At 36.0% G+C, this 12905-nt stretch overlaps 1 protein-coding gene across 1 annotated transcript; it reads right to left on the bottom strand.

Moving 5' to 3' along the window:
* Positions 1-1229: 1229 nt before the first annotated feature.
* On the bottom strand, positions 1230-4274 carry LOC128552212 (mitogen-activated protein kinase mpk-1-like). The gene is made up of 3 exons (XM_053533239.1): positions 3840-4274; positions 2621-2725; positions 1230-1331 (listed from the first exon to the last, which is right to left on the bottom strand). Exons 1-3 carry the CDS (start codon positions 4272-4274, stop codon positions 1230-1232), a joined length of 642 nt encoding a protein of 213 aa, XP_053389214.1.
* Positions 4275-12905: the final 8631 nt, after the last annotated feature.

Here is a 12905-nt window from a genome sequence, read left to right as displayed (position 1 = left end):
TGCTAGACACAAAAATGGTAAACATTACCTCGCAAAATCTTACTTGCACCAATAAAGATGGCTTGCAAATAGCTATTGAACAGAGTACCCTAGATCTAGTGAAGAACATATGTTTCTTTGCACTATACAATGTTATTATATGCCTCTCAGTTGCATTTATTTCAGTTCTAACGGCTATCGCGTCCGTTAAAGCATGCAAAAAATGGCACCGTAATGAGGTAATTCAACGACTTCGGACAGGTAAGAACAAATACAAGCATGCTGCACTTCTTGTTTACCACGAAGATGACAACAGTTTTGTTCAAGATAATTTAGTTAAAGATCTGGAAGATGAATTAAGAAGTCTTACCAAGATCAAAAATGAAAACAGATCTCTTTTAAAGGAAAGCGAAGACGTGCAGGCAGGACATTCTTTTGGTACAGAACTAGATGATGTTGTAAATAAAACGTCAGTTGTTATCGCTGTTGCATCATTATCTTTCTGTAAAGATACTAGGTACGGCAGCGTTATTGAAGGAGCACGAGAAAATGGAAAACCGATCATACTTTTTCTTATTGATGGCTCTGGTATTGATAGGAAGAACATGACACCTGTAATGAAACAGCTGCTCAGAGTAAAACCAAGAATTGTTTGGAAGGTAGAAAATGAACAAAGGATAATGCAAACAACCTGGAGAAATGTTTGCAACACTATTTTAGACTATTCAGAATAAGCATGTTGCAGTTATGAATGTATCAGAAAGTATGCAAATAGCAAATACGTTTGAACGTATATCCATTCTAAAAAATAAACAAGAAATATCTCGGCGCAATGTAGTTGAAAGTAATAATACTGTATTTGGGATTTAAACATCGAAAGTGGTTCCTTTCTACAGCTGATCATGAAACGAGAAAAGCAATTTTTCATGAAAATTGCTGTAGTTTATTACTCACAATAGGAAAGATTGTCACTAGAAACCCCTCTCTAACTGGTAGAGTTAAATTGGTTGCGCTTGAAAACCACAACTGTTAATGTAACATGCAGCATGCACAATATATATACGCTCGTACAAAGTTTTTTTCTGTAAATTTATAAAAGTAGTATTTTAACGGGATTGTTATTGTATTTATCATATTTACATATATAATTTATTTAGACATACCAATATACTTGCTAAATATACTGACCGACACATACCTTTAAAACTGTAAACAGTGTCTTTCAAATGGACATGTTTTTTTTAATTCACTCAGCGTTGTACAAGAAACAGAGAGAAGAAATTGAACACTTTCAGACTGCTGCATAAATCTCTCATGTTTAAAGACATGCGAATCTTAAACGTGTATTCATACTGCTTGGACAACATTCAACTAATAATGACTGAAATAGTATTGAAAGAGGGGGCCTACGTGGCCGAGTGGTTAAGGTCTCTGACTTCAAATCACTTGCCCCTCACTGATGTGGGTTTGAACCTCACTCGGGGCGTTGAATTCTTCATGTGAGGAAGCCATTCAGTTGGCTTACGGAAGGTCGGTGGTTCTACCCAGGTGCCCGCCCGTATTGAAATAATGCATGGACGGGCACCTGGGGTCCTCCTCTACCATCAGTGTAGGGATAATACACGTTTCTTTGTGTATTAACGTCTGCAGAAGCCCGCGGGATTGTTTGTGACCGAGACCGAAAGTCGAGGTCACAAACATATCCCAAGGGCTTCTGCAGGCGTTAATACACAAAACAAACGTGTATTGTCGCTATTCTTGCATAAAAAAACATTACACGACGACTGAATGCATTGTTTTCATATGTGATGACTTTACGATTCCGATACATTTTTAGTTACCATTCGGTTGTTCTTGGAAACGGTAAACATGTTTTAAATATCCATAACCGGGGCACACATAACAACAACAACACTACTAAAAGCGTGATTTGAAGGTTTTTGAGCATGTTATTTTTATTTCTAGTTATTACAAACGTTACATTACACATAATTTTGCATATATCTTAAAAATTTAATTAACAGGAACACAATTTTAAGAACAACAACTTTACATTCGAATTATTTTGAGTACGAACACACTTGGAGTACGGATGAGTACGAAGCTAGTGACTAGCTTCCGAGGTTTATTATATGATTTCTGCGAAAAATCAGGTAAAAACAAACCGACTGATACTAACAAAAATCATTAATACATACATACGTCCCTGGCAAAGCATTTCAAAAATAAAAATCATGTATTAACAGCACGTGAATTGCCTTGTTTGCACACAATTTTTCTCCCGTTTATACATGGGCGGATCCAGCGAAAAAAGTAGTTTAAAATCGTTTGCAAACAAGGCAATTCACGTGCTGTTAATACATAATTTTTATTTTTGGAAATGCTTTGCCAGGGACGTATGTATGTATTTCTGCGCAGGCTGATACCTGGCATCTGCGTCTTGTTTCTTCCATAATAACCTCTTCTTGTAGCATTACAGATGCAATGTAATCCATAGTATGTTTAGCTGTATCAGTTTCCAACCCCAAACGTACTTCCTCCATCAATGTACGCACTAGCTTCTCTTAGAGTTTACTCCCTTTACAAAGCGTCTGTTCAGCGTCTGTTGAGAATAGGGGATGAAATTATGTAATCTGTGTACCTGAACAAGAAGTAAGAAATTTTCATCAGGTAAACTGATCTTGTATTTGAGAGCTTGTACAAGCTGAAAGATCACAGTCCTGGTCAGATACAGCTTGTCCCTCTCCTGTAATTGTAACATTAAAACTTAAGTTAAACTTAAATGTATTAACCCTTACCCCGTCACATTTCTTAATGAACTTGTCAATCTTTAAATTTGGACAATACCATTAACTGTTAAAAGGGGTGCATACCAAACAGATACTGACTGAATGGCGAAGTGGTTTTGAAGAAGATTTTTGAAGTTTACGATACAGCCATATAGGCAAAATAAGCCGCGCACCCTGGTGGCCATGTTTTTTTTTTTTATTGAATTAGAATTGCTTTGGCAATTTTTGTAGAGAATCACCCAAAGATCATTTTACAAAATAATCCTGAGACCTCGCCGATAGTTTCTGAGAAGAAGAATTTTAAAGATTTTCCTTTCGGTTGCCAAGATAACCAAAGTTCAGCATGGATTTCAATTATTTGGGCAATTTGAAAGGAGGCCACCGAAGGAACATTACTGTGACGTTTGGTGTAAGCCTGCCAATAAGTTTTGAAGAAGATATTTGACGTTAACTTTAGAGACATATAGGGAAAATAAGCTCAGCCCCATGGGCCCATGTTTTTATCGAAACGGAACGGCTTGGGCATCTTTTGTAGAGAGTCAGCCAAAGATCATTCCTACAAAATATTTTTCAGATCAGGCTGACAGTTCCCGAGAAGAAAATATTTAAAGGTATCCTTTTGGTTGCCATGGCAAGCAGAGTTATGCATTGATTTCAATTCTTTGGTCAATTTTGAAAGAGGCGCACCCAAGAAAATTCCTGTGAGGGTTGCAATAAATTTTCCCAGTGGTTTTGAAGAAGAAAATTTTTGACGGACGACAGACATAGAGTAGCCACAAAAGCTTACCTTGAGCCTTTGGCTCAGGTGAGCTAAAATCACATACAATTTCAATCAACAAAGGGACATCGTTAAATCTAACATGAGACTAAGCTCATGTGAGCTTTTACAACTCTGCAATAAATTCAATAGCTGCCGGGCGTTCTTCACTGTTGTAATTCAGGCCACGACTGACCAAGTTTACCACTCTTGGAATAGCCTGATCTTCCAACAATTTTCTGAGTCTATATGGTGTTCTTCTTTTTCATTACTTCAGTGATTTCCTTTAGAGAATCTCCCTATAGAGGCCATACTTGCTCTTCTGAAAATACCTCAGATATGGTGCATGGCAAGCTCCAAACATCAGTGCTTTTGCAAGCAGGTGAGTGGTTCAAAATAACTTCAGGCGCTTGGTAGGCAGGTGTTCCAGGCTGAAGTCCGTTTTGATTTGCGAATGTTGTCAGTGTACTGTTTAATATATTTAATTTTGAAAGACCCATATCGCACAGTTTCACAACATCAGCATTCTCTGAAATAATTATGTGGTCTGGCTTGATGTCACAATGAACTACCGCAGGTTTCTGGTTATATAGATATGCCACAGCTTGTGCAATTTGCAATGAAAATGTACACATTTTGCCCACATCTAGTTTCTGATTTTCCTCACTAAAGATAACATCATCAAGATTCAAACGTTTAACATATTCTACAATCGGATACAGGTGGTCCATAGCCACTGCAAAACCCATTATGAGCACAATGTGGGGGTGTCTTATCCTGCTGTGTACAGCAATGTCACGCAAAAGAAGCTTCTTACAATACTTCATTCTTTTAACTTTGATTTTTAATAGCGATATCAGTGTCAATTCAACTGCCTTTATATACTTCTCCAAATGACCCCTGTCCAATTTTATTTCCAAAGACAATATCATGCAAATCAATATGTGTAACTGATATCTCATCAGAAGACAAGGTCTTCACCTCCCTAGTGACTGTCTTGGGCTTGGATGGACTGCACCTTACATATACTGGTGGACTGACCTCAAACGTTTTTACTGTACCTTCAGTTTCAATCTCAAGAGCAACACTGTATGAGCCAGAAATGTAACAGGAATGGCACACAACTCTCGTCCAACATATATAAGCTGTCCATCCATGTACCAATAAATCACTGGATTTTCCGGGAAATTCCTTGTAACCACACCAAGAACCAAATATGTACTCCAGCTGCTTCAAAGCCAAGTATATCATGTATATCATGGGAAGTATATATAACGACTTCATCTAACTTAGATTCTGCATTTTATGTGTTATCACTGGCATTTGTTTCCAGTACATTGTGTATCGTTATTCCACCAACTGACATATTTGCCATCCGAAATCCATCCAGAAAGGGATTGTATTCTTCGAAGGTTGTATTCTTTCATTACATCCTTTGATGGAATAGCAACTCAAATATGATAAGGAGTTGTCATACAATGACTGTTTTTCTTTTGTGTACTTGATTGACATTTCCCCTGGTCTCATTCCATTCACAAGAAAACTTGAATTCTTATTGATTTCCATCAGCTCCATTCATTTTTGTTTCATGTCTAGTTTCCAAACCTTGTGTTATTGTGCTTTTCATACCTGATTAATCTTCAGACGCCTCCTCGGAAGATTTATCCTTTTTATATGTTGCAGCAATTATGTCCAATTACCTTGTTCTAAGGTAAACATAAAACTAAGAGAAATAAATTCTATTTGATCTTGGAGACTACACTCATTCCCATCAATGGCATGAAATGCTTCAATCTAGTCACTTTTGAATGTACTCAAACAAGCATCAATTTCTGACAAGAAACCAAAATAGCTTTTGCCATTAGGGAAAAACATTTTTTTGCCATTTCGAAGACTGTAGAACGTCTTTCTCATGAAAAAAACTTCCAGAGTGTCACCGCCATATTTTGATGTTACTTGTCGAAACTACCATTTCTGGTAGGTCACCCAGCCAATGTGCAACTTGTATTTTGTAACTTTCGTTTTCGATTGTTTAGCAGTAAGTTCTGTTTCCTTTTCATCCTCCTACAATGCCAAAAAATATGTTTCACTTAGTACATGTGATGTAATAGACAATGATAATAAGAAACACAGAGATGTCAGAATCCCAACCCCCAGGATGTGCTGTCAGACAAAATTTTCCACGGTCAACCGTATGTAGATCTTTGTACAATATAAAATATAAATATAATACAACCGTATATAGATCTACCCTCACGAAGAACACCACGCAGAAGACAGTACTTTACATTAGTTGATTACTGGACGGAACTGCTGGATAATTCAACTGTTTTGGTATTTCCCATTAAACAAACTTTATCTCAGCAAGTACGTATTCGTGGAAAATACTAAAATAGTCTTACCTCCATTCATCCGGCTTTCTGGATCCAATATGGCGTTTTCCGGGTGTATGGGGACATGTAATATCTAAGTTCTAAGATCTAAGTTTTAAGATCTAAGTTCTAAGTTCTAATTTCTAAGATCTAAGTTATAAAGTCTAAGCTCTAAGTCAAAACGGCCCCAAAAGGCTTCCGTAATAGAGAATTTTAACCATTATGGAGTAAGTGCAACTGTTTTATTACGTAAATATACTTGTAAAGGGACATGAAAACTCTTTTTCAATACCGGTGACCTATGATTTTATTGCATATTATAAGTATTTTAAGCTTTGATATTTGTTTAAATAAATGCAAATAAAACGAACATATTACTTACTTTAGAAATAAAATGTTTTGAAGCTATATGAAACGAGGAAATTAATTCATGTAATATTTTTCTAAGAAATTACGATTAAAAGGAAGATATAATTTTTAGATGTTTTAAACATCTATATATGTTGCCATGGTTACTTCAAACGAAGCGATGAAAAGTGTTTGATATTCTGCTAATTATATTGCCCTAATATTAAATTTTGGTCATAAAAAGGATGACACTAAAGCCGTCGAAAAAAAACAGTTATCATATATAGTTGTTTAAAAATGAGAGAAAATGCTTTACCATGGAAACATGAGCCCCGCGAAAATATTAGAAAGTTAACGCACATACTAATAAAATCATCAATTAAACAGACTTCTACGTGTAACAGTGAAACCGAAACACTGAAAAGTCAACGGCATTGGCCCCAAGATCGTTCGACAAAAAAGGAAGTTCTCCTTAGATACAAAATTGTATCTGGAAATTAATGCTATATTTTCTTGCTTTGAAACTTAATTATGTTACAGAAACACGTGAGAATTAGTTGTTTTTACTAATTTTTACGATGAAAATCGAAAAGCGTTTGTAACGCTTTACTCGAGGTAAACCGATTTGAGTTAAGCATTTGAAATCGCGAACTGTAAACTGCAGACCAACTTAACTTAAATGGGAAACTGCCTTGATTATTTCATACTTAACGGTACTGGTAACGAAAGCGGAACACTTCTTTATTGCTACGGGGTTCCGGGTTCGATTCCCGACGTGGTCATTTTTTTGTATTAATTTCACTGGTAGAAGACCCAGATATATTCAAACCGCTCTTTCAAGTGATAGGTTTTTCTTCTTGCATACCGTACCTTTCAGATAAAAGAAGATATAAAAACCGACTAATTTTCTATTATTAGTATACTACTTTATTAAATTAAAAAAATACAGCACGTGGGTCATTCTACACACCGTGGTGCAAGTCGAGTTTTTCCAGCACCGGCAAAAACGCATGAAATTCCTGTCTGGCATGCAAGAAGAAATGGGTAGACTATATTTTCGGGTGACGCTGCCAGTTTACTATAGATACGGTCAAGACATAATGCATGAATTGAATTTTTACTCCTTTTCTGAAAGAAGTGTGATGAAACTGTTGCTGTTTTTTTTTTTACGAATTCAAGTGTTTTAGGAATGATAGTTCTTTCATTTAAAAGACTGTGAAATAATTGACTGTATTATATATATCTTCCTGAACTATTCTCTTTAGCTCAGTGGTGCTATATTTGGAGATTAAAGAGAGATTAGTGGGTGACTTTACCATACTGCTAAATTAACAGTTCGTATAGATACATATGGAAGGCTGGTGCGCCATGCTAACTGGTAGAAGAGCCAGATATTTTCCCCAAATTTAACAGGTTAGCACATAAAACTGTAAAAATAAAGGGTATATTGTATATAAAATTGCAGTGGATAGGTGTTCTTACATGCTCCTAAAATGCCCCAGAATGCAGAAAATGAAGCGCTAAATTTCAAATTGCTTCGTGGGGGGGGGGGGGGGGGGGGGGGGGTCGGACCCCCCTCTGAGAAAATAAGCTGGATCCGCGCATAGTTATATAGTGACAGAAGTTCTAAAAAAATCCTTTAGACTACCACCCGCCCCCCTGATAATTTTTTTTTCATGAGTTATCATCCCTGAAAACTATGGAGGATATTATCCGCCACAATACAAACTGGTACATTACATATTTCAAATTAGTAAATGCAAATTCCATGCACCTAGATGACAGCTTCTAACTTCCTATGAATGTAAATTGCTTTTTGGTCATTATGCGCCACAATACAAACTGCTACATTACTTATTTCAAATTGCTAAATACAATTCCATGCACCTAGTTGAAAACTTCTAACTTCCTGTGAATATAAATTGCTTTTTTGCACCTTTCAAATTGATAATTACAAATTACATGCACCAAGATGACAAATTCTTACTTCCTTGTGCGTAGACTAAATGTTGCAAATGAGAAATTTGAGTTTACTCTTATGCAAATCCCAAATTCTTATTCCCATGTACATGTATGTACATTTAATGTTGCAACTTGGTAATTACCAAATTGTATTTCATTCAAGTGCGAATTTATTTCTGCCACAAGACAACTGTTAATTTGTATGTTTGAAACTTCTGGATATAACGGTTCATCCTAGAAACAAATTTTGTATCAATGATGTTAATATTAGATCGTTACCCGCTGTATTACTTTTCGTCATAATCTACAGAGTCACCTAGCGTAAAAAAATTGCTGCTCCTTGAAAGGCGAAGTTGTAGGTCGCCGATGGTGTTGTTAATTTAGCTTAATTCCAAGTAATAACATTACAGTTTTAGCTCTACTATTCGGAGAATAGGGGTGCTATTCTACTCGCCCCGGCGTCGGCGTGAACTTTCTTGGTTAAAGTTTTTCGACAACCTTTGTTTTTCTTTGTTACTATTGCATATATCTTACTGTAACTTCACATTAACATTGTTCAGCATGCAAACAAAGTATGTGCAGGGGCTGGGCCCATTATACCCAAGGTCAAGGTCATAAACGTGTTATACTTGGGTTATTTTCAAGGTTAAAGTTTTTCGGCAAACTTTGTTTTTCTGTCATATCTTTACTATTGCATATACCTTACTGTAACTTCACATAAACATTGTCCAGTATACAAACAAAGTATGTGCAGAGGCTGGGCCCATTATACATAAGGTCAAGGTCACCAAGGTGTTATACTTAGGTTATTTTTAAGGTTAAAGTTTTTCGGCAACCTTTGTTTTTCTGTCATATCTTTGTTACTATTGCTTATATGTTACTGTAACTTAACATAAACATTGTCCAGCATACAAACAAAGTATGTGCAGGGGCTGGGCCCATTATACCAAAGGTCAAGGTCACCAAGTTGTTATAATTGGAATTATTTTCATGTTAGATTTTTTCGAAAGCTTCGTTTATAGACATATCTTTGGTACTTTAATTAAAAGATAATGACTTGAAATTAAAGATATTTCTTTATAAGCATCATCTACATGTGTGGTTGCAATCCCCATAACTCAAATTGTATTTTTGACAGATTTATGCCCCTTTCATACTTAAAGTTTTTTTTACAATCTTCGCTTTCTTGATATAACTTTAACCATCTGAGTAGTAGGGTCTTTTTATATCTTGGTGTATCTTCCTTTTAAAGTAGAGGTCTCTTATTGAGACATAAATACACTTTACTTTCAAATCGCCGAATAGTGGAGCGCGCTGTCTTACGGACAGCTCTTGTTTAATGATACAATGAATTAAGAAATAAAATATAAATAACATCAAATAGTACTGACATGCATGTTTTATACGCCTTTGAGAATGAAAAGTATAATTACCTTTCACTGAAAGCAATTTGTAATTACTTAAATTACAATATTGCAATCAACGCTCATGAAAGTAAAAAGTTGACTCTTGGAATAATTCCTTCTATAAGCATTAGACTCTACCCAGCTGAGTGAATATACTTTTTAATTTATTACTTGTAACATTCAAATTAGTCACAAGGAAGTTAAACGTTGTCATGTTGATACATGGAATTTGTAATCTGAAATATGCAATTTAGCAATTTTCATACACTGTAGTAAGAAAATGGGATTTGAGTATGAACACTCAAATTGTTTAGTTGCAAAATTCAATTTTGCCACATGGAAGTTAGAAGTTGTAATCTAGGTGCATGGAATTTGTATTTACTAATTTGAAATGTGTAATGTAGCAGTTTGTATTGTGGCGGATAGAAAACTAGAAAAAAAAAGTTTTCTCCTTTTCCCTACGGGGAATTTTAGATTTCTTTTTGATATTTGTATTAGAATCATATAATGCAGCTTTTTACCGCAAAATTTTCTCGAAACTCAAGTTCAGATTCTCATAATCAAAGAAATTATATATTTCCCATAGACATCAATATTAACTTCAATACCGATTATCTCCCCAAAAAATGAAAAAATTGAAAAATCTCTCGGTGAAACATTTTTAATTTTTAATGTCTTTAAAGTGACCAAATTTCATTTAAATATTACCACCCAGTTACAAGACATGAAATATGACTATTACACCATGTAATCCTTAATTCTTGCTACATACTTAATGCTAAATGCCGAGTGCCAAATGTCCAAGAGCTAATGCATATTGCCAAATGATAAATGCTAGTTGCCAAATTCTTAAACTTTATGAGTTAATAATCTGAAACTCTAACTCTAATGAATGCAACGTTTTATTATTTGAAAACATATGATGTTATGCCAGTCTGATTTGAAGTAATAACATGTTCTACCGGTCGTGAGAACACGGTGCCAAAACTGTTTACTCTAAAATGCTAAGAAAATTAAGTCTTCAACAGAAAAAAAGCTATGTAACGAAGACCAATCACTATTCAAAGGATATGTAGCCGAGTGGTTAAGATTGCTGACTTTGAAAATGTCTTTACATGTAGGGAATGATATTTTTATCATTGTTAACGCAAGTGTAAAATGTAATGATGTATCATCTAATGTAATATCATAATATCAGATGTATGCCAACAACAGAGGTAAAACAACATCTCCTCTGAAAACATTTCGTAGAAGTTGATGAAGCTTGGCCTGAATGGTCACTTTTTCCTATATATATAATTATAGTGGGAACTGCTGGCCCGATCTTGAAATAATTTCACACAAATGGTCCTTAACATGTAACCCTCTGCCAAGAGTGATTCATAAAAAACATGGCCGCCAGGGGCGATGTCTCTTTTCCCTATATGTATACAGTGATATAGTGGATACTTTAAAAATCTTCTTGAAATTGCTGGTCCGATTTTGAAATAAAACCACACAAATTGACCTTTTGTGATCATCTACCAAGATTGTTCAAATTATTCCTATTCCATAAAACGGCCATCAAATGGCGTGGTCTATTTTCCCTATATGTATATAGTGGAAGCTTTAAAAATCTTCTTGTATGAAATAGCTGGTCTGATTTTAAAATAATTTACACAAATGGTCCTTGTGTGCTCCATTACCAAAACTGGTCAAGTTGTTCGGATTCCTCGCAAAACATGGCCGCCAGAGGGCATGGTCACTTTCCCTATATGAATATAGTGCAATAGCGTTTTGTTGTTGTTTTTTTTTTTTTAAATTCTTATATGAAACTGCTTGTCCGATTTTTAATTAGTTTTACACAAATGGTTCTTATGTGACCGTCTACCAAGATTGTTTAAATTATTAAGATTTGTAAAAAGGCATGGCCAACAGAGAGGCGCGGTCACTTTCCCTATATGTATGTAGTGAAAAGTTAAAAAATATTTTTGTATGAAACTGCTGGCCCGATTTTGAAATAATTTCACACAAATTTTTCCTGTATGACCCTTCAAATTATTTTGTTTCGTCAAAAACATGGCCTACAGGGGCTGTGGCCACTTTTTCCATCTATAAAAATATTATTGTCAGAAACAGCAAGGCCAATTTTAAAGAATATTACACAAATGTTTCTTGGGTGACCATTTACGTAAGTTGTAGAAATTGTTCTGTTTCATCAAAAGCATTGGGTGTGGCCACTTTACTCCTTTTTTTTTTTCCATGTAGTGGAAATTCCAAAAATCTTCATGTGTAATATTGTCATATCATATCATTTCCCAAATGTCTTATCCAACCTCAAGCCCCAAGCCACCCACCCAAAAACAAACAAACCAACAAAAGCTCACACATACACATTACCTGCCTGTATTTATTTAGTAACTGATCAAGCAAGCAACTGAACTCAGGTGAGTACGGTGTTCCGTTCGGACAATAGTGACTTTTTATTTAATACTGAACCGCGATGCACGATGGTACGATGACGAAAACGCGATGGCGCGATGGCACGATGATGAAACAACGATGGTACGATGGTGAAAACGCGATGGCACGATGATGAAATCGCGATGGTGCGATGGTACGATGGTGAAATGTCGATGTAATATCGCGTTTTCATCATCGTACCATCGCGTTTTCACCATCGCACCATCGCGTTTTCATCATCGTACTATCGTGCCATCGCGTTTTCACCATCGTACTATCGCGTTTTCACCGTCGTGCCATCGCGTTATCATCATCGTATCATCGTGGTTTCACCATCGTACCATATCGCCTTTTCACCATCGTACCATCGCGTTATCAACATCGTACCATCGTGGCTTCACCATCGTACCATAGTGGTTTCACCATCGTACCATCGTGTTTTCACCATCGTGCCATCGCGTTATCATCATCGTACCATCGTGGTTTCACCATCGTGCCATCGCGTTTTCACCATCGTACCATTGCGTTTTCACCATCGTACCATCGCCTTCCGATTAGAAATGCGTAGTCCCGTACACTTGTATTTTTATCAACAATAGATGAATGTATCTCAATGTATTTCAGGCGCGTAGCTATGCCATTCTTCATAGTACGCAGGGGTAATGCGTAGGGGTATTGGTATCCTTCCCATGATTTTTTTTATCTGAGAACCGCAAATGGTGCATTTTGGCGTGTATTTGAAGCTAAACATTGCACGAAAACCTTACTCGTTCTTAGTCTTTTATATAAAATGTATTATTGTACTAGGTATGCGTGTAATATTGCACGCGCAATTTGTGGTTCATTGATC

Source organism: Mercenaria mercenaria, unplaced genomic scaffold, assembly GCF_021730395.1.
Source record: "Mercenaria mercenaria strain notata unplaced genomic scaffold, MADL_Memer_1 contig_2159, whole genome shotgun sequence".
Classification (NCBI taxonomy): Eukaryota; Metazoa; Mollusca; class Bivalvia; order Venerida; family Veneridae; genus Mercenaria; species Mercenaria mercenaria.
This window is presented reverse-complemented; position numbering and strand designations above follow the sequence as displayed.